The 22756-nt window shown below is 42.7% G+C and overlaps 1 protein-coding gene across 3 annotated transcripts in view; it reads left to right on the plus strand.

Annotated features, from left to right (window-relative positions):
- The window catches only part of ino80db (INO80 complex subunit Db), a 96095-nt gene that overhangs the window by 39372 nt on the left and 33967 nt on the right, over positions 1 to 22756 (plus strand). For all 3 annotated transcript variants that reach the window (XM_041200180.1, XM_041200178.1, XM_041200179.1), the window contains one exon: positions 4846 to 4951. In XM_041200180.1, the coding sequence (XP_041056114.1) occupies positions 4846 to 4951 (106 nt within the window). The remainder of the gene's footprint in view (positions 1 to 4845; positions 4952 to 22756) is intronic.

Here is a 22756-nt window from a genome sequence, read left to right on the forward strand (position 1 = left end):
GAATGCCAAGTCCAGAACCAGTTGGAATGGTTGTTTGGACAAAGGCAATGGGATTTAAGTTTGCGTTCTCTGTTCTGATTTCCTACCTAGGTTGAAAATGAAGGAAGAATTCACTGCCTGAAAGGGCTGTGGAAGCAGATTCAGTAGCAAATTTGAGAAGGATAGTGGATATATAATTAAAAAGGAACAAGCTGCAGAACTATGGGGAAAGATGATGTGAGTGGGCCTCACTGGATAGCTCTTACAAAGAGCTGGCACAGGCATGATGGACCAAATGCCCCCCAGAGCAGTATGATTCTAAGATGCTGCTGTTTTAATTAAAACTAGAAAACAAGTTTTGTTACAGTTCATTGCCATCATCCTCTGTAAGGAAAAGATTATCTCTAAAGATAACAGAATTCTGAGACCTCCTTGCTATATTGAGCCTTCAGGAAGCAATGTGATGCTCTGACCTGGCGATAAAAGACTATAAAACACTCTTCTCAGCAATTAGTGGCTGACTCTGACCGAGAAGTCGGCAACTGAGAAATTTGTATTCACCATTTTAATCTTATGGATGTGAGGTTAAACCAAAGGCCTCTCTCAGTTGAATGCAAAAGATCTCGAGCAGATATTTGAAATAAAGCAGCGGAGATGTCCCTGGTGTCCTGGCCAATAATGATCCCATGATTCACTTCAAAAAAAACATTGTTCAGTCATTATAGCATTGCTGTTTGTGGGACCTTGCTGTGTGCAAATTGGCTGCTGTGTTTCCCACACCACAGTAGTGACTATACTTCAGAAGTATTTCATTCACTATAAAGGCTGAGGGATGTCCTGAGATCAAAAATGGCGCTATATAAATGCAAGTTCTTTCTTTTGTGTGTCTGGCTGCAGTGAAGGTGACCTTGTAATTTGTGTTTCTGTCCCCATTGAATTCAAGCTGTGGTAACGTTGCTCTGTTTCTGCCCTGGCAGACATCACAGAAACTTGGTGAACATCTCACTCACAAGAGATGACTACAGAGAGTCGGTCATTCTGGACGGCAAGAGAGCCTCCAAACTAGGCAGATGCCCATATCAAACAAATGTCAATAACTATTTTCTAGTCCCATTGTGCCACTTGTAACCTTATAACTCTTGATAACAGTGCTTAGACTAACCCCTTTGGATGTGTAGGTTAAGTTTTAAATGAGATGGTAATCCTTGGATGTCAGTGTTACAATGGAGACAGTATCTCTAGTGGTCAATTTGTTGATGGAGACTGTAACTCTAGGGTTCAGTGTGTTAGAGTACCTCTACGGGTCACTGTTTTCATGGAGACAGTATCTCTAGGAGCTATTGTGTTAATGGGCATACTAACTCTCAAAGTCCGTGTGTTAATGTGGCCATTACCTCCAGGGGTCAGTTTGTTAATGGGGACTGTAACTCTATGGGTCAGTTTGTTAAGGTGACAATAACTCCAGGGGTCAATGTGTTGTTATGATCACAGCCGATGTTAATTGCTACGCAAACTAAATCCCAGAGGGAAACTTGGCTTACACGCCAAAGCCTTTTGTATTCTAAAAGCGAGAAGGGAATGTATAGCTCTCAGCAGCAAGAAGTCCAATGACACTTTTGGGATTTTAATAAAACTTTTACTTTTAATTTTTAACAAAAATAAAAGAAAACTTAAGCATACAAGATTACAGATACCCAGTTAAACTTAGTCTTACAAAATATTCTCCCAAAAAGACGCTCTACTTGGTCAGACCCTCAAGGAAACACCTTCCAGGCAACACTCCCTTATAGGTGAGCAGAAAATGCTGGGAAAACTTCAGCAGGACTGGCAGCCTTTGTGGAGAGAGAAAGTTGAGCTTTTGAGTCCGAATGACCCTTCTTTTGAGTTTTTCCAGCATTTTCTGTTTTGGTTTCAGATTTCCAGCATCCGCAGAATTTTGCTTTTAACTCCCTTATAGATGTTTAACTATAAAAGATCCAATAATATTGCCCAAGGCAAACTGCTGTAGCTCAATAATGGCATACCACATGACCTGTAACACTCTTCCATACTGCTGTGAAAATGCAAACTTCAGAATAAAACTGGTTTGCAGCCCAAGACTTCTGGTCTGACTGGATGGCTGATTTAAACCTGCATCTGCTACCAGCTCTAGCTCAACAGCTCGAATAGCTACAGCTCCAGCTCAAACAGCTCCCCACAGTAACTCTAAAGTACCTTTTTCCCTTTCACCTCCAGTTCCATTGTTTTCACACCTCCTTGAAACCCAAATCCTTCCAAATATAAGATCTTTAATTTTTCCATCTTGTCTTGGCTTTGGGGTCAATACAATATAATATCCCTCCTCCTGTTTACCTGTGGAACTACTGTAAAATGCAAATATTTTTCTTGTTAATTCTGATTCCCCTTTGATAGTAAGACAAACTCCATTTATCTAAAAATGCCAATGTTAGATCTAATCTATTCATTCGTACCTCAAACCTAACACCTCCATCCTTTTCATGTTTTAAACCCTTCCAGACAATCTGTTTGTTATTAATCTCTGCCCATCTTAATTAAATCTCACACGCACATGCGCGTGTACACACAAAGCCCTTTTACAAAAAAACACAATATTCACCAAAGAATATTTTTTAAAAACATCCATTTCTCAGTGTTCATGGAGAAAGTAACTCTCAGAGTCAGTGTTTTAATGAGGACAGTAACTCTGGGGTCAGTGTGTGAAAGTGATAGTAAATCTAGGGGTCAGTGTGTTAATGGGGACTGTCTAGGGGTCAGTGTGTTAATGGGGACTGTCTAGGGGTCAGTGTGTTAATGGGGACTGTCTAGGGGTCAGTGTGTTAATGGGGACTGTCTAGGGGTCAGTCTGTTAATGGGGACTGTCTAGGGGTCAGTCTGTTAATGGGGACTGTCTAGGGGTCAGTGTGTTAATGGGGACTGTCTAGGGGTCAGTCTGTTAATGGGGACTGTCTAGGGGTCAGTCTGTTAATGGGGACTGTCTAGGGGTCAGTCTGTTAATGGGGACTGTCTAGGGGTCAGTCTGTTAATGGGGACTGTCTAGGGGTCAGTCTGTTAATGGGGACTGTCTAGGGGTCAGTCTGTTAATGGGGACTGTCTAGGGGTCAGTCTGTTAATGGGGACTGTCTAGGGGTCAGTCTGTTAATGGGGACTGTCTAGGGGTCAGTCTGTTAATGGGGACTGTCTAGGGGTCAGTCTGTTAATGGGGACTGTCTAGGGGTCAGTCTGTTAATGGGGACTGTCTAGGGGTCAGTCTGTTAATGGGGACTGTCTAGGGGTCAGTCTGTTAATGGGGACTGTCTAGGGGTCAGTCTGTTAATGGGGACTGTCTAGGGGTCAGTCTGTTAATGGGGACTGTCTAGGGGTCAGTCTGTTAATGGGGACTGTCTAGGGGTCAGTCTGTTAATGGGGACTGTCTAGGGGTCAGTCTGTTAATGGGGACTGTCTAGGGGTCAGTCTGTTAATGGGGACTGTCTAGGGGTCAGTCTGTTAATGGGGACTGTCTAGGGGTCAGTCTGTTAATGGGGACTGTCTAGGGGTCAGTCTGTTAATGGGGACTGTCTAAGGGTCAGTGTGTTAATGGGGACAGTAACTCAAGGGGTCGGTGTGTTAACGACACAATAACTCTGGGGGTCAGTGTTTTTATGGGGACAGTAAATCGAGGTGTCAGTATGTTTATGAGGATAGTAACTCTAGGGATTATTGCATTATAGTGACAGTAACTCTAGGGGTCAGTATGTTCATGGAGACAGTAACTCTAGCGGCTATTGTATTAATGGGGACAGTAATTCTCAGGGTCTGTGTTAATGGGTCAATGTGTTCATGGAAACTGTAACTCCAGGAGTCAGTGTGTTGAGACAGTAATTCTAGGGGTCAGTGTGTGTTAAAGTGACAGGAATTCTAGGGATTGTGTGTTAATGGGGACAAGAATTCTAGGGGTTGGTGTGTTAACGGGGACAGGAATTCTAGAGGTTGGTGTGTTAACGGGGACAGGAATTCTAGGGGTTGGTGTGTTAATGGGGACAGGAATTCTAGGGTACGGTGTGTTAATGGGGTCAGGAATTCTAGGGGTCGGTGTGTTAATGGGGACAGGAATTCTAGGGGTCGGTGTGTTAATGGGGACAGGAACTCTAGGGGTCGGTGTGTTAATGGGGACAGGAATTCTAGGGGTCGGTGTGTTAATGGGGACAGGAATTCTAGGGGTCGGTGTGTTAATGGGGACAGGAATTCTAGGGATCGGTGTGTTAATGTGGGTAGTAACTTTAGAGATCAATGACCCCTTGAGTAACTGCCAATTTAATACATTGTTAATGGAGACAGTCACTCTTGGTGTCAGTGTGTTAATGGGGAAGGTAACTCTCAGGGTCAGCTTGTTCATGGCAACAGTCACTCAGGAGTCTAACTATGGGTCTGTGTGTTAATGGGGACAGTAACTCTAGGGCTAACTGTGAAAGGGTCAGTAACTTTTTGGGTCACTGTGATCATGGAGGTGTGTTAATGGAGACAGTAATCCTGATCGGTCCATATGTGCTGTTAAAGGAGACAGTGTCACTAGTTGTTAGTGGAAAATGAAGACTGGTATTTCATGGGTCACTACAGTCCTGTGAATTATCATTAGTTGGAAGCATACCTGTTCTTCCTGCTCACCTGTCTCGAAAAATCCTTAAGCATCGCACTTTGTCGTGTGTTTCTTTATTAAATTATTCCAGGGTTTTTACATGCTCTATGTTGTGTGGGTGTTCATTCCACAAGTGCCCTTCACTATCACTTGGAAAAGCTTCCCTGGATCCCCAGTGTAATGCTTTGCGTCCTGCCTTGGGTTCAATGAGATGACATTCTTCTCGTCTACAGGGCTAGACTGGTCTGAGGACAGCGAGGAAGAGGAGGAAGATGAACGTGTGCCTCCTTGCCAGTATGCATGGACGTTGCGGGACAAGTGGTCAGCTACTCGGCCCGAGTGAGTACCATCCGGGTAATCATTCAGCAACTTGTTGGGCCCTGGTCTGGGAACTGATAACTTGGCTTTGTAGGCACGTTTGACCTTTTTCTACTGAAATAAGCCCTGTCAACTTAGCTGTGACATATGCCGGGCATGCACACATTTCGAATAAGGAATGACGTTTTGCCGGTGTATATCTTTGATCTCCCTGATTGGTTAGACGATACTTATTGTGCATAATTCTGGTCTCTGTATGACAAAAAGGACACAGGACTACTGGGAAAAAATGCAAAACAAGATTTACAAGGTTGATACCAGGCTGAGAGGGTGCAGTCATGTAGGAAGACTGAACTTGCTGTGGCGCTGTTCTTTAGAATAGAGGCAGCTGTGAGGTGACCTGGTAAGATGTTTATAATAATAAGCGGGTTCATTGGGTAGACGTAGAGAACGTTTTTCCACTGTAGGGGAGTTCCAAACTAGTGGTTGTAAAGATAACATTACCACTAATAAATTCTGTTGGGAATTCAGTAAAAATGACTCCACTCATTGTGTTATTAGAATGTGGAACTTGCTAATACAAGGAGTCATTCAGATTCATAGCATAGATGTATTTAAGAGGAAGCTAGATAACTACATGAAGGAGAAAGGGATAAAAGGATATGCTGATAGGGTTAGGTGAGGTAAGGTGGGAGGAAGCTTGTTTGGAGCATAATAACAGACTTTTTGGGCTGAATATTTTTTTTCCTGTGCTGTACATTGTATGTAATCATAGTGGTGGGCAGATTCTGTTCTTTGTTGCTGGTTTTTCTTAAAACGTAAAAGCCTCATACGAGTGTCCTTTTGCTCCTGCGACCTGGATTCAAATGCAGCCTGGCTTGGATTGGCCGGAAATCACCTGCATCCATTGGCTGCAAATGTGTTACGGCTGCCACAGCACTGTTGTTCACTGGCATGGACTACAGCAGAAAACTGTTGCTAATCTGTACTCAGAGCAAGGGCACAAGAAGAACTGTGTAGTTGTTATGGGAAATGTCATGCCAGAGAAGATTAAAGGATGATTTATCCTTGACCATCTCCTGTTTCTCATCTGCATGCTGCTCCTTTGAGATATATCCAGAAACATAGCGTGCTGGCGACACCTAGCTCTACCTCATCAACATGCCCCTTACGCCTCTCCACTGCCTCTAATTTGTCTGCCTGCTTGTACAATTTCCAGTGCTGGATGAGCGGCAATTTTCTTTAACTAAACATTTGGAACACTGAAGCCATTGTCTTCGACCCCGCCACAAGCTCTTCCCTAGCCAACATCTTCACCCCTCCTCCTGGCAACTGTCTGTATTTGACCCCAAGATAACCTTCCAATCACATATTCCATCTCACTAAGACTACCTTCCAATCACATATTCCATCTCACTAAGACTGCCTTTTGCCATCTCTGTAACATAACCTCATGTCTTACTGCATTTGCTGCTGAAACACTCCACCAAGGCTTTGTTCGCTCTAGATTTAACTATACTGACACACTCCTGGCCAGCCTCCCACATGCTATCTTCAAATTTGAAGTAATCAAAAACTGCAGTTCAAGTTCCAACTTGCACCAAACCCCATTCACTCATTACCTCTGTACTCACTGACCTACATTGGCTCCCAGTTAAGCAACGCCTCAATTTTAAAATTTTCATCCTTGTTTTCACATCCCTCTCATGACCTCGCCCCTCCCTAACTCCATAATCTTCTCCAGTCCTGGGAGATATATCTGGGATATCTGCACTCTTCTCATTCTACCTTCTCGAGCATTTCTGATTTTAATTGTTCCACCGTTGGTGGTCATGTCTTCATCTCCTAAAGCCCTAAGCTCTGAAATTGTGTCCCTAAATTTCTCTGCCATTCTACCCCTCTCCTACTTTCAAATGCTCCTGAGAACCAACCTCTTTGAGCTGATATCTTAGGTGACTTGGGGCATTTCGCTATATTAAATAATGAATACAGAAGCTTCAGAGGAGTATTTGAAAAAGCAAATCAGAGTATGAAAGACTAGCAGCTAACAAGAAAAGGGAATCCAATAGTAAAAAAAATTGGTAAGAGGAAAAGTGGGGTTGATTAGGGACCAAAAAGGGGATTTGCGCATGGAGCCAGGGGACATGACTGAGGTATTAAACAAATAATTTGTATCCATTTTTACCAAGGAAGAGGAGGCTGTGCAAGCCATGGTTGAAGAGATAATTCAGACACTTGCAGGGTTTAATATCGATAAGGAGGAGGCATTGGATTGACTGTCAGTATTTAAAGTTAATAAGGCACCAGAACTGGATGAGATTCATCCAAGGTTATTGAGGGAAGTGAGTGGAAATTGCAGAGGCATCTATTGTCCATAATTTTCCAGTGTTTCTTAAACTCGGGGGTGGTGCCAGGTGACTGGAGAACTGCAAATATTATACCCTTGTTCAAAAAAGTGTATAACGATAAGGCCAGCGACTACAGACCAGTCAGTTTTACTTCAGTGGTGGAGAAACTTTGAGAAACAATAATTCAGGACAAAATTAATAGTCACTTGCAGGTTAATTAAGGAAAGTCAGCATGGATTTGTTGAAGCAAACCATGTTTAACCAACCTGTTTGAATTTTTTGATGAGGTAACAGAAAGGGTTAATGGGAGCAATGCTGCTAATGGATTTCCAAAAGGCACTTGAAGTGTGGCACAACAGAATTGTGAACAAAGTTAGAGCTCATGGAATAAAAGGGATAGTAACATTGTTTGGGTGACAGGAAACAGAGACTAATTATTACTGGATGTTTTTCAGTCTGAAGGAGGAGTTTATAGTGAAGTTTGCCAGGGATTGCGGTTTGATGTCAGGGACCCCTGGCTCTTCCTGATATGTAGTAGTGACCTAGACCTTGGTGTACTGGGCACAATTTCAAAATTTGCAGATGATGCAAAACTTGTAAGTATTGTGAACTGGGAGGATAGTGTAGACCTTCAAAAGGACATAGATTGATGGAATGGACGAGCAAATAGCAGATGAAATTTAATGCAGAGAAGTGTCAAGTGATTCATTTTGGCAGAAAGAATGCGGAAGGACAATATAAAATAATGGGTATAATTCTAAAGGGGGTGCAGGAGATGAGGGACCTCGGTGTATATGTGCATAAATCATTGAAGGTGACAAGACAGGTAGATAGAGAGGTTAATAAAGCATACAGCATTCTCAGCTTTATTAATTGGAATGTAGAGAACAAAAGCAACATTAAACTTCTATAAAAAACACTGTTTCAGCCTCAACTGGAGTATTGCGTCCAGTACTGGGCCCCACACTTTAGGAAGGGTGTGAAGGCATTAGAGAGAGTGCAGAAAAGCTTAACGAGAATGGTTCAGGTGATAAGGAACTTCAGTTACTTAGTTTGGAGAAGTTGGGACTGTTTTCCTCTGAGAAGAGGAAGTTGAGATTTGATAGAGGTATTCAAAATCATCAGGGGTCTGGTCAGAGTAGATATGGAGAAATTGTTCCCATTGGTGGAAGGACCGAGAACCAAAGGGCACAGATATAAGGTAATTGGCAAAAGAAGTAATGGCAACATGAGAAAATTTTCATGCACTGAGTGGTTAGGATCGTGAATGCACTGCCTGCATGTGGTGGAGGCAGATTCATCTGAAACATTCAAGAGCAAATTAGATTATTATCTGAAAAGGAAGAATGTGCAGTGCTACGGGGAGAAGGTGGGTGAGGAATGGCACTAGGTGCATTGCACCTTCAGAAATCCCGCACAGACAGGACAGCCTGAATGGCTGCCTCCTGACCTGTAACCATTGAGATTCTGTGATTCTATGAATAGAGGTGTTCAAAATTATGAATAGTTTTAACAGAGTAGACAGGAAAAACTGTTTCCACGGACAGGTGGGACAGCAGCCAGAGGCACAGATTTAAGATAGTTGGCAGAAGAACCATAATGGAGATGAAGTTCCTTTCTGCAGCGAGTTGTTACGATTTGGAATGCACCACCTGAAAGAGTGGTGAAAGCTTATTCATTAATAGCTTTCAAAATGGAGTTGTAGAAATACATAAAAAGGGAAAATTTGAAGAACTGATAGAGAAAGATCAGGAGAGTGGGACTAATTTGATAGCTTTTCAAAGAGCCAGCACAGACATGATGGGCTAAATAGCCACCTCTTGAGCTTTATGAATGGATGTTCTGTTCTGAAGGTTGCAATTTAGGCACATTGTTTAGGAGAACTATACATTTTTACTCTGCATTTAATTTTACTCTAAGCTGTATTGCATCTAATCAGAATGGGTGAAGCTCACACCCAATGTTCCACTCTCCAGCAGTAACCACTTACTTGGACCATAACATTCAGCAATTGTAGAAAAACAATTCCATTAATAATAAATCCATTGTTGAATTGTATTTACTGCACAGAAACAGGCCATTCATTCCAACTGGCTTATGCTGGTGTTAATGCTCCACATGAACCTCCACCTACCCCACTTCAACTAATCCAATCAACATATCCTTCTGTTCTTTTCTCCCCCATGTATTGAAAGAGCATTCCCTAAAATACAACTATGCCAATCACCTCAAACACTGTGTGTCGTGAGTTCCACATTCTAGCAACTCTGAGTGAAGAAGTTTCTCCTGAATCCCCAACTGGATTTATGAGTGACTATCTTATACTTATGGCCCCTAGTTTTGGTCTCCCCCACAAGAGAAAGTATTTTCTCCCTGCCTAAGCTATTGACCCCTTCATAGGTTTAAAGACTCTTATTAGAACATACTTTAGCCTTTTCTTTTCTTCAGCTTTTTGGTCCCACCTGGCAGTTATAGTCTCTCAATGCTGGTATCATCCTTGAGCCTTAATTGCTCCTTCTCCAATGTCAGCTGTGGACACTTGAAATGTTCATTGCATTCCCATGGGTGATCTAATGAAGGTCCTACATGGGTTTAACGTAATTTGGGTTGATTGGATTTTTGAATCATTCTTTTTCTGTATGGCACACTTAGTGTCGCAAAATGAGAAAATGAGGGAAAGACCTGGCAGGTCAGATAGCCAATGAATGGAGTGAAGACTTTTCAGGCTTCCTCAGAATTGGAACCGCAGTTCAGATGTAAGATCCACAGGCAAAACTTAAATTCTGATTCTTCCTGCACAGATGCTTCTTGTCCAGCATGCTCTTGGTCTACTTACGAAAGAGGTTTATATCTATGTAGTGCCTTCAAGGACACTGCAATATATTGAAAACTAACAGCCAATTTGCACACAGTGAAGTCCCACTAACAGCAGTGAGATAATGACCAGTTAATCTGTTTTGTTGATGTTGACCGAGGGATAAACATTGGTCAGAATTCTAGGGGAACCCCTCAGCTGTCAGATTGTCATTAAAAACCCAGCTGGCTCACGGATGCAGTGGGATCCTTTATATCCAGTTTATGGGGCTTAAATTTAACGTCTTGTCCGAAAGACGGCACTTCCGACAGTGCAGTACTCCTTCAGTACTGCACTGGAGTGGCAGACTAGATCGTGCTGATGTCTGAGCTTGAAACAAAAATCTTCTGACCCCCAATGAGACTGCTATCCTGTGACACCTACCTAGATTAAATTATTACCTATATTGCTCAATATAAGAATTGTACTCTGTGTAAATGCAGGACAAACGTCATTATGGGAGATTGATTGAGCAGAAAGTTTCCCCCCACACTATATGTTCAGTTAGTTCTGTGCATACTTATGCCAATAAAAAAATTAGTAAGAGGAAGGGTGGGGCTGATTAGGGACAGAAAAGGGGGCCCAAGCTTGGAGGCAGAAGGTATGGCTGAGGTACTAAATGAGTACTTTGGCAGCTGCTTCCTTGGTCAAGACAGATGCAAAGCCAGAGGGAAAGAGGAGATAGTTGACATACTGGATGGGCTAAAAATTGGTAAAGAGGAGGCCTCTTGAGTACTGCCAATCATAACTGCTTCATCATTGTTGGTCATGCTTCAGTTATCTAAGCCCCAAGCTCTGGAATTCCCTCCTTAGACCTCCACCTCACTTTCTCCCTTTAAGACACTTTTTCAAGCTTAGCCTTTTGATCAAGCTTTTGGTCATCTGACCTCATGTCTCCTTTGTGTTTCTGTGTCATACCTTGTTTTGTAATGTTCCTGTGAAGTGCCTTGGGCCGTTTTGTTACGTTAAAGGTGTTATATAAGTATAAGTTGTTGTATTAGAAAGGCTGGCTGTACTGAAAGTTGATAAGACACCAGGACTGAAGGGATACATCTGCGCTTGTTAAGGGAAGTAAGGATGAAAGTTGAGCTGGTATGGCCATAATCTTCAAGTCTCCTTTGGATACTGAGGTAGTGCCACAGGACTGGAGAACTGCAGATGTTACACCCTTGCTCAATAATGGTTAAACCCAGCTACTGCATGTAGTATAAGGGTCTGGCACCTTTAGGGTTAATGTGGGACTTCTTTAAGACGTACCGTTCTGTAACCAACATCCTTCCAACACTGCAGGCCATTTAGTTTAACCTCAGTAAGAAAAGTTTTAAAAAGGATAAGCTGGGACAAAGTTAACATGTTAGATGTATTAAATGTATGAATTAAAGCCAGTAGAAATTTGTAAAAGGCAAATTCTGTTAAACAGTCTGGGTAAAGGTTTTTGATGCGGTAACAGGGTGCTAGAACAGAGACTTGGAGGTGTATGTGCACAAATTGTTGAAGGTGGCAGGATAGGTTGAGACAGCATTTAAAAAGGCATATGGGATCCTGGGCTTTATAAATAGAAGCATAGAGTACAAAAGCAAGCAAGTTATGAATCTTGATAAAACACTGGTTCGCCTCAACTAGAGTATTGTTTCCAATTCTGGGTACCACACTTGAAGGATGTGAAGGCTTGAGAGAGAGCACAGAAAAGATTTATGAGAATGGTTTCAGGCATGCGGGACTTCAATTATGTAGATAAATTGAAGAAACTTTTTTTTTTCCCCTTTGAGAATAGTTGGTTGAGGGGAGATTTTATACAGGTGTTCAAAATCATGAGGGGTCTTGACATAGCAGATAGAGAGAAACTGCATTGGTGGAATAATCAAAAACCTGAGGGCACAGATTTTAAGTTGATTAGCAAAAGAAACAATGGCGATATGACAAAACACAGCGCTTAGGAGCTGGAATACACTGCAGGAAAGTGTGTTGGAGGGAGATTCAATTGTGGCTTTTAAAGTGGAATTGGATAAGCACCTGAAGAGATAAAAGTTCCATGGGTACGAGGAAAGGATGGGTGAGTGGGACTAGCTGAGTTGCTCTTGTAGAGATTCGGAATGGACACGATGGACTGAATAACCTCCTGTACTGTATCTATTCTATGGCTCTATGGTACATAATGGAGATGGTTTCCAGGGATCTGCTGAAAGCTTTTCCTGATCTACCTGCAATAATAATGTAGCAGCTGTTGGCCTTTTCAGTGGCAATGTTTTCATGTCTGTATGGTGCAATGGTGACACTTAACAGTGAAACCGAAACAGATGCTATGAATCTCTCATCAACTCTCCCCAGATGGTGGTTATACTGTGATCCAACCGGTCTCACTGAACTCTTCTGTCACATAAGGGTTTTCAAGCTCTGCTCTCCAGGAACTTGCTTTAGGATTGTCTCCCAAACCAATACTTTCTTTCAGTTGCCTTGTGCAAGGGTCCATCTCCAGGGTTTTGACCTCTCCTTCCCATGTTCCTCTCCCCTGGGTCAACACATGTGTTTAAGCTTTCTTCCACGCACTCTCTCTCACTGACTCAGCTGTCAACAGTGCACCACTGCTTCACATGCCTATAGCAAAGAATTACAGACCTTCAGTTGTCTCTGGACCTTCTGACTTTTCCCAGGCATTTATCCCTTTAAACTTGAAGCTTGGAGCCTTTCTCTGCTCTGCACTCTTCCAGGTTCCTGTCCTTGCTTTGATTAGAAGGTCTTGGGACTTTCTCCTGTTCCACTACCCTGGATCTGGGGACTTTATTCTTTAGCTTGGGACTTGCTATCTGCCCTGGTTTCTCCAGTCTCTGCTTGGTAGCTACTTTCAACCAACTTTGGCTATCTGTGCCTTCTAGGCTGCTTCTGCCTAGCAGCTGTATTTAAACCTCAAAAACTGCTGTTCCTACTTTTTTCTGTGTGTCTGTGGGAGGGACCATAGCCTCTCTAGACCCCTGCTAGGCAACAGCCCAGTTTTTGTACTCTTGTGTCTGCTTAACTTCTCTTACAGTCGTAAACTCTCATTAGAAATGCAGGTACCTTTTAAAGGGAAACTAAAACTCAACTTGACCTTTTCTTAACACACAGATACAGAAATACAAATCAAACTTAAACATAAAAACTAAAACTCATTCCTAACAGAAATACCAATATAGCTTACTTAAACTATCTCTATTTCCTAACACAACTGAGATCCTGGGTTTTATAGTACATTAACTAATTGGGTACCAGAGATTGATTTGTGAGTTTGAGAGCATGTGATCAAATCTAAATTTGAAATGATGATTGCAAGCCAATCAGACTTCTGTTCCCGATCCTTATATTTAAATTACTGTTTCACCACTCTGAGCTGTCCTGTCTCTGGAAATCGCCCCAACTCCAAAACTCTCTTATTCTTTTTGGAGTATTTTAATACTCATTAACCAATTTGCTAAAGTTATCAATGAGCACTTTCTTCCCTGCTGTCAGTCTATCAATAAAAATGACCATGAGGTGGTTTGGGTGGCCATTTGCACACAGCAAATTTCCAGAAACCATAATGGAATAATTATCAGATAATCTGTTTTTGGGTATTGGTTGAAGGATGAATCTTGGCCTGGATACTGCAAGAACTCCCTGGTGCCAAAGGATCTTTTATGTCCACCTGAGAGGGACCTCAGTTCAATCTTTGATCTGAAAGATGGTACCGCTAAAAGTGCAGCACTCCCTCAGTATTGCACTGCAGTGTTACCCTGGATTCTGTGCCATACTTTCTGGAGTGGGACTTGAACCCTCAATCTTTCCACTCCGAGTTGGGGTGGTGAAACTTGTAACAATTATCAATAAATAGAATTTCATCCCTTGTGTCAGGGATCTCAAAGCGTTTTGTCATTGTCCACCATGTAGGCATGTATCATGGAGCCTCATGGGCCTCAAAGAGTTTAAATCAATGTTCCCATATATTTCAAGTTATTGATAGCGCATCTTGGCATTCCGGTTTTGAATTTATCCACCACCGCACTAAACAGGTTAAGTTCCCAAGCCCCCTGCTGACAAAATTCAAACAGGACAAATCAGCATATAAAAATTATATCGCCAATAGACTGAGTAACCTGGCATCCAACCGTAGACCTTAGCTTGGCTCCCCCTGCTGCATGTAATTTCCATTCTCTGATATGTGTTAGAGTTTCAGAAACATGTTAGCTGCCTGGCATTTTAGATGGGGAATGCTGCATCGCAGAGATTACAAAATGTTATGAGAAATTGCTTGCGGGTAGAAGAGAACAATTTCACTTCAGGTATTAAATGATTATAATCATATCAGCCTAGCAGGCCGCCTTATATTGGCACAAAAACCTTACGATTATCTATTGTGTTCAGATTAGAGCACCCCGAGCCATGTGTTAAGGAACAGAGCTATATATTACCCTTCATGAAGGAATTATTTCATGAGGAAAAGCTAAGCAGGTTGGGCCTATACTCATTGGAGTTTAGGAAAATGAGAAGTGATCTTGAAACATATAAGATCCTGAGGGGACTTGACAGAGAGGATGCTGAGAGGATGTTTCCCCTTGTGGGAGGGAACACAGTTTGCAAATAGTCGCTTTATAGTACAGAACTTATATTGCTTTTCTTGTCGAAGCGTTTCATCTTAGGAGCATAGGATATCGCAACAGGGGTAGGCCATTCAGCCCATCCAGCCTGCTCCACCAATCTATAAGATCATGGATGATCTGGTTGTGGTCTCAATTCCACTTTCCTGTCTGCTTCCCATAACCCTTGATTCCCTTGCCTATCAAAAATCTGTCTAACTCTGCCTTGAATAATTCAATGACCCAGCTTCCACTGCTCTCTGGGGAAGAGAATCCCACAGACTAACGACTTTCAGAGAAAATTTTTTTTATCTGTCCTAAAAGGGAGACCTCGTATTCTTAAGCTGTTTTCCCTAGTTCTAGTCTCCCCCACAAATGGAAACATCACCCTGCTATCTATTCTATCAAGTCCCCTCAGGACCTTACATGTTTCACCTCTCAATTCTACTAAACTCCAATGGGTATAGGCCCAACCTGTTCAAGCTTTCTTCATAAGATAAGCCCCTCAACCCAGGAATGAATCAAGTGAACCTTGTCTGAACTGCTATTGCAATTATATTTTTTTTCAAGTAAGGGTACCAAAACTGTACAAGGCATTTCAGATATCCTCACCAATTCCCTGTCCAGCTGCAGTAAAACTTCCCTGTTTTTATATTCCAATAAACACCAACATTCCAGTTGCTTTCCTAATCACGTGCTGTATCTTTTTTACAATTCATTTATGGGATGTGGATGTTGCTGGCTAGGCCAGCATTTATTACCCATCCTTAATTGCCCTTGAGAAGGTGGTGAACTGCCTTCTTGAACCACTGCAGTCCACATAGTGTAGGTACACCTACAGTGCTGTTAGGGAGGGGTTCCAGGATTTAGATCCAGCGACACTGAAGAAACTGTGATATGTTTCCAGGTCAGGATGGTGAGTGGCTTGGAGGCAAATTTCCAGGTGGTGGTGTTCCATGTATCTGCTGCCCTTGTCCTCTTAGATGGTGGCGGTTGTGGGTTTGGAAGGTGCTGCCTCGGAGTCTTGGTGAGTTTCTGCAGTGCATCTTGTAGATAGTATACACTACTGCCACTGTTCAGTGGTGGAGGGAGTGAATGTTTGTGGAAGGGGTGCCAGTCAAGCAGGCTTCTTTGTCCTGAATGGTGTCAAGCTTCTTGAGTGTTGTTGGAGTTGCACTCATCCAGGCAAGTGGAGAATATTCCATCACACCCCTGATTTGTGCATTGTAGATGGTGGACAGGCTTTGGCGAGTCAGGAGGTGAGTTACTCTCCGCAGGATTCCTAGCCTCTGACCAGCTCTTGTAGCCACAGTAATTATATGGCGAGTGTGGTTCAGTTTCTGGCCAATGATAACCCCAGGATGTTGATGGTGGTGGATTCAGCGATGGTAATGCCACTGAAGTCAAGGAGCAAATGGTTTGATTCTCTCTTGTTGGACATGGCCATTGCCTAGCATTTGTGTGGTGCAAATGTTATTTGCCACTTGTCATCCCAGGCCTGGATATTGTCCAGCTCTTGCTGCATTTGGACATGGACTGCTTCAGTATCTGAGAAGTCGTGAATGGTGCTGGGCATTGTGCAATCATCAGCAAACATCCCCACTTCTGACCTTATGATGGAAGGAAAGTCATTGATGAAGTAGCTGAAGATGGTTGGGCTGAGGACACTACCCTGAGGAACTCCTGCAGTGATGTCCTGGAACTGAGACCATTGGCCTCCAACAACCGCAACCATCTTCCTTTGTGCTAGATATGACTCCAACCAGCAGAGATTTTTCCCCCTGATTTCCAATAACTTCAGTTTTGCTGGGGCTCCTTGATGCCACACTTGGTCAAATGCTGCCTTGATGTCAATGGCAATCACTCTCCCCTCATCTCTGGCATTCAGCTCTTTTGTCCATGTTTGAACCAAGGCTGTAATGAAGTCAGAAGCTGAGTGACCCGGGTGGAACCAAGACTAAGCATGAGTGAGTCCAGACTAAGCGTTAGTGAGCAAGTTATTGCTAAGCAAGTGCCACTTGATAGCACTGTTGATTATCCCTTCCATCACTTTACTGATGATTGACAGATGACTAATGGGATGGAAATTGGCTGGGTTGGACTTGTCCTGCTTTTTGTGCTCAGGTTATACGTGGGCAATTTTCCACATTGCCAGGTAGAAGCCAGTGTTGTAGCCATACAGGAACAGCTTGGCTAGGGCCGTGGCAAGTCCTGGAGCACAAGTCTTCAGTACTATTGCCAGAATATTTTCAGGGCCCATAACCTTTGCAGTATCCAGTGCCTTCAGCTGTTTCTTGAAATCAAGTGGAGCGAATCGAATTAGCTAAAGACTGGCATCTGTGATGCTGGAGACCTCCAGGGGAGGCCACGGTGGATCATTCACTCGGCACTTCTGGCTGAAAATTGTTCCAAATGCTGTCCTGTTTTTTGCAGTGATGCTCTGGGCTCCTCCATCATTAAGGATGGGGATACTTGTGGAGCCGCTGCCTCCAGTGAGTTGTTTAATTGTCCACCACCATTCATGACTAGATATGGCGGGATTGTGGAGCATAGAACTGATCCTTTGGTTGTGGAATCGCTTAGCTCTGTCTATCACTTGCTGTTTATGCTGTTTGGCACACAAATAGTCCTGTGTTACAGCTTCACTGGATTGATACCTCATTTTCTAGGTATGCCTGGTACTACTCCTGGCATGCTCTTCTGCACTCTTCATTGAACTAAGGTTAATCCCCTGGCTTGATGGCAATGGTAGAGTGGGGGATATGCTGGGCCATGAGGTTATAGATTGTGTTCGGGTACAGTTCTGCTGCTGATGAAGGCCCACAGCACCTCATGGAAGCCCAGTCTTGAGTTGCTAGACTTGTTCGAAATCTATTCCATTTAGCACAGTGGTAGTGTCACACAACCTGATGGGTGGTATTCTCAATCTGAAGATAGACTTCGACTCTACAAGGACTGTGCAGTGGTCACTCCTACCGATATTGACATGGACAGATGCATCTGAGGATGAGGCTTTTCCTTGTTGGTTCCCTCACCACCTGCCTCAGACCCAGTCTAGCAGCTACTTCCTTTAGGACTCGGCCAGCTTGGCCCCCAGCAACGATCCCTGTGGCACTTCAATAGTTATATCTTGTCAACCCCAAAACGATCCTTTTATCTCAACTCTCTGCTTCCTATTAGCTAACTAACCCTTTATCCAGGCTAATATGTTAGCCCCTGCACCATGTTTTTTTATCTTGTGTAGTAATCTTTGATGTGGCACTTTATCAAATGTCTTTTGGAAATCCAAGTACATCACATCGACAGGTTCTCCTTTATCTACCTTGCTTGTTACTTTTTCAAAAAACTCTAATAAATCAATTAAACACAATTTCCCTTTCACAAAGCTGTATTGACTCTGCCTAATCATGTTATGAATTTCTAAGTATCCTGCTATAATCTCCTTAATAGTAGATTCTAGCAATTTCCCAATGACAGATGTTCAGCCAACTGGCCTGTAGTTTCTTGCTTTCAGTCTCCCTCCTTGAATAAAGGTGTAATACATTAGTTATTTTCCAATCCACTGGGACCTTTCCAGAATCTAAGCAATTTTGGAAGATTATAACCAATGCATCTACTATCTCTGCAGCCACTTCTTTTCAGAGCATAGGAGGCAGGCTACCTGGTCTTGGGGATTTGTCAGCCTTTAGGTCTAATAGTTTTCCTAGCACCTTTTCCCTAGCGTTGGTGATTTGTTTGAAGTTCCTCCCCCCTGTTCACCTTTTGATTTTTAAATATCTTTGGGAAGTTTTCTAAGTCTTCTAAAGTAAAGACAGAAACGAAATACCTGTTTAACGCCTCCAGCATGTCCTTGTTTTCCATTCTTAATTCCCCAGATGGACTCTTGAGAGGACCAACACTAGCTTTAGTTACTCTTTTTTTCCCATTTAAATATTTGTAGAGCTTACTATCTATTTTTATATTACTAGCTAGCTTTCTCTCATACTCAACAGTCTCCCTTTTTTATAGTCATTCTTTTCTGGTTCTTAAAACCTGACCAATCTTCTGACCTACCGCCAATCTTGATTTTTACGGTGCTGCTTTCAATTTGATACAATACTGAGCTTCTTATTCAGCCAGAGATGATGCGCCCTTCTCAAAGAGTCTTTCTTTCCTACTGGGATAAATCTCTGCTGAGAGTTCTTAACTATCTCCTTAAAAGTCTGCTAGAGCATCTCTACTGCCCTACCTTTTAACCTAGTTTCCCAGTTCACTTTAGCTAGCATACTTTCATACCCTTATCCAGGTAAGATACCTTTTATCCAGGTTTAAAACACTAGTCTTAGACCCACACTTTACCCTTTCAGACTGAACGTGAAATTTTATTGTGTTATGTCGCTGTCACCATGAGATTATTGATTAATCCTGTCTGATTGCTCGTTATCAGGTCTCGGATAGCCTGCTCCCTGGTTGGCTGTAGAACATACTTCTCTAAGAAATTGTCCCTCATACACCGATTGAACTCCTTTTCCAGGCTACTTTTGCCAATCTGATTCGCCCAATCTGTATGTAGATCAAAGTTACCCAAGGTTATTCCGGTACCTTTCTTATGAGACCCATTTATTTCTTCCTGTATGCTCTTTCCTACAGTGTAACTATTGTTAGGGGGCCTAGAAACTACTCCCATAAGTGACCTCTTAGCTTTCTCTACCCAAACTGATTCTACTTCTTGTTCTTTCAAGCTAAGGTCATCTTTCACCACTGTACCAATGACATCCTTAATTAACAGAGCTGTGCCATCACCTTTTCCTTGCTTTCTACCTTTTCGTAATGTCAAGGACCCTTCAATATTCAGGTCCCAGCCTTGGTCACCCTGCAAGCATGTTTCTGTGATGTCTGTCAGTTCATCCATATTTATTTCTATCTGTGCTAACCATTCATCCATTTTGTTATAAATGGTGTACGCATTTAGATACAGCGCCTTGAACTCTGTCCTTTACTATCTTTGGAATCTCTGGCCTTAACTGCTGGTGCACTCTTAAGTTTGTATGCTCTGACTTTCCCTGCCACTCTCTGATTATCTTTACCCAAATCGCTACCTTGCTTTAGCACCTTGCTGTTACGCTTTGATTTACTCATCTTCTCTCACAGGATACCTTCCCTGCAGTATTTAGTTTAAAGCCTTCTCTACCACCCTAGTTATATAACTTGCCAGAACACTGGTCCACACACGGTTCAGGTGAAAACATTAAAGCAAAATACTGCAGATGCTGGACATCTGAAACAAAAACAGAAAATACTGGGAAAACTCAGCAGGTCTAACAGCATCTGTGCAGAAAGAAACAGAGTTGACATTTCCTGTCAGAGTGTTCAGGTAAAGCCTGTCCTAAAGGTACAGCTCCCACTTTCCTCAGTACTGCTGCCAGTGTTCCACAAATCAAAAAACATTTCTTCCACAGCAGCCTTTGAGCACGCATTCATATCTCTAACTCTATTTACCCTACGCCAATTCACTCATTACTCAATAATCTAGAGATTATTATCTTTGAGGTTCTGCTTTTTAATATAACTGCTAGCTACTCATATGCCCTAAACGGAATCTCTTTCCTAGTCCTCTGTGTAGTTGGTACCAATGTGGATCTTGACAACTGAATCCTCCCCTTCCTCATTTCAAGTTCCTCTGCAGCCCCAAGCAGATGTCCTGAACCCTGGCACTGGACAGGCAACATAGTTGTCTGGACTTATGCTCTTAGCTGCAGAGAGCTATGTCAATCCCCCTTGAATACACTGTCTCTCCTACCACTACATTCCTATTAACACCCCCCACTTGAACGCTACCTGTACCACAGTGCATTGGTCAGTTCGCTTATCCACCCTGCAGCCATTGCTTTCGTCCCCACAAGTTGCAGAAGATCGAACCTATTGGACAGTTGCAAGGGCTAAGGCTCCTCCACTTCTACCTTCTTGATCATCTTTCTTGCCTCACTTGTAGTCATACCCTCCTGTCCCTGACCACTGACCAAATCAGAAAACCCTAACCTATGGAGTATCAATACCTCCTGGAATAAAATGTCCAGGTAACTTACCCCCTCCATGATGCATCGCAATGTCTGCAGTTCAACCTCCAGCTTAATGACTCTCAGCTGAAGCACTGATGCTGCAGACATGATGCCTTGGATCACATGGTGTCAGGAGCTACCACATTCTGCAGCTGCAACACATCACCTGCCCTGCCATGTTTTGTGTGTTAAATTAATTAAAATAATAAATTAATTATAATTAATAAACCCAACTACTCCTAGTGAGCTTTACTACTGCTTGTAAGCCTTATTGCTACTAATGAAACTTTACAATTACTAATAAATTACACAAGTTTTGAAAGATAAATGAGCAAAATACTCACCAACCACTTACCTGTTTCTCTTCTCCCTCACTGCACAGAATTCCCATGTTCACACACTGTGACTAGCTGCACTCAAGTGATGAGCTGCTGTCTTTCTACTTGCTTATTAGTCTTGCACTCATCGGACAGAATTGCAAGTATGCCAAATCTCAAAGAACAGCAATCTGTGCTGCATAAGAAGATAGTGCTGATTGATTGGTACATGGACTCTGATTGGTAAAGGTGTTGTCATGGAGAATGCACCAGGGAACATTTAACTACCAAGCTTTTGATTAAATTGAACCAGGCAAGTTAACTGTGGTCAAGGCTTTGCCCTGGGGAATGAACCCAGCTTTTGTGTAGTTGAAAAAGGTACAATGCATGGACACGTTCTTTCTGTTTGCAAAGGATAGGGCCCTCTGTGAATATATGTAGCTTAGTGTAAATGAGCCACACTGCAAGCCCAACTGAATCTTAATTCTTAGCACATCAAGATTGCTTGTTAACTGTCCAATCACGTAATCACATCTAATGTTGGACACTATGTTTAAAATTAAGGGGTTTCCCATTTAAGGCTGAGTTGAGGGTTGTTAGTCTTTGGAATTTTCTTCTTCAGAACAGTGGAGGAAAGGTCATTGAATATTTTCTGGTTGAGTTAGATAGATTCTTGATTGACAAGGGAGTCAAAGGTTATAGGATGTAGACAGGAAAGTTGAGGGCACAGTCAGATCAGTCATGATCTTATCAAATGGCGGAGCAGGCTTGAGGGCTGAATGGCCTGCTCCTGCCCCTAGCTCATATGTTCATGAGTTTGTCACTGATTTTGTATCACAACTGTGGCCTGTTATTTGAGATTTCTTTCCTTTCTCAGCCATTTGTAACTGGAAAGTCTCTATATGTCCCTAGTCGTTGCCTCTCGTGCATCCTTTTGAGAGTTGGGAGGGGCGGTGGGTGGGGCAATGGCAGGGTTAGCTTTCAAATTGCCTTCAGAGCTGGTCTGAAGGATGGCTATTTCTCAAAAAGACACCGTCTGCTAGATGGTGCTGATGTACTTGGCCGATACAGGTGGTTCCAGATTAATTCCTGATGCAATCTGATATGCTGATTTCTGTTGAAGTTGGTGAACCCACTCTTTTGGTGCACATGGAGTTAATAACTTGAAGCAGCCAGAGATGGTGGAGCCCTGAAATGGCACACCTCAATCAGGGTTAATCAATCTTGCTATGTATTCTACAGGAACAAGCTAGCAAGGACGTAGGCAGGAAGCAGTTATTTCAGACTGTGCTCCCTTTTTGGGGCTGGCTTGCAAAAATTCTTAGCTGAGGTGTTTAGAGGTGCATGATTTTCAAGTGCACATTCCCATGGACTGATTAGTTACAAATTCATTTGGGCATTTTGTTTAATTTAGCCCTTGTCCTAGGTTGATGTTCTTGCAAGTACAATTTACTTCTAGAATATTCCTGATCACTTTATTGACCAGTCAGTCCACTGCAATGACTGAGAGATTTTGACAAAGAGCTGTTTATATAACAGCTTGGCGCAGCTGATGGAACATTCCTTCTGGGTTTGAAAGATGCAGGGTTGAGATTCGATTCCAGGATTTGGAATAATCTAGGCTGACTGCAGCGCAGCACTGAGGGAGTGTCAGCTTCAGGAGTGGCAATATCCCATTCATTC

The sequence above is a fragment of the Carcharodon carcharias genome, chromosome 12, assembly GCF_017639515.1.
Source record: "Carcharodon carcharias isolate sCarCar2 chromosome 12, sCarCar2.pri, whole genome shotgun sequence".
Classification (NCBI taxonomy): domain Eukaryota; kingdom Metazoa; phylum Chordata; class Chondrichthyes; order Lamniformes; family Lamnidae; genus Carcharodon; species Carcharodon carcharias.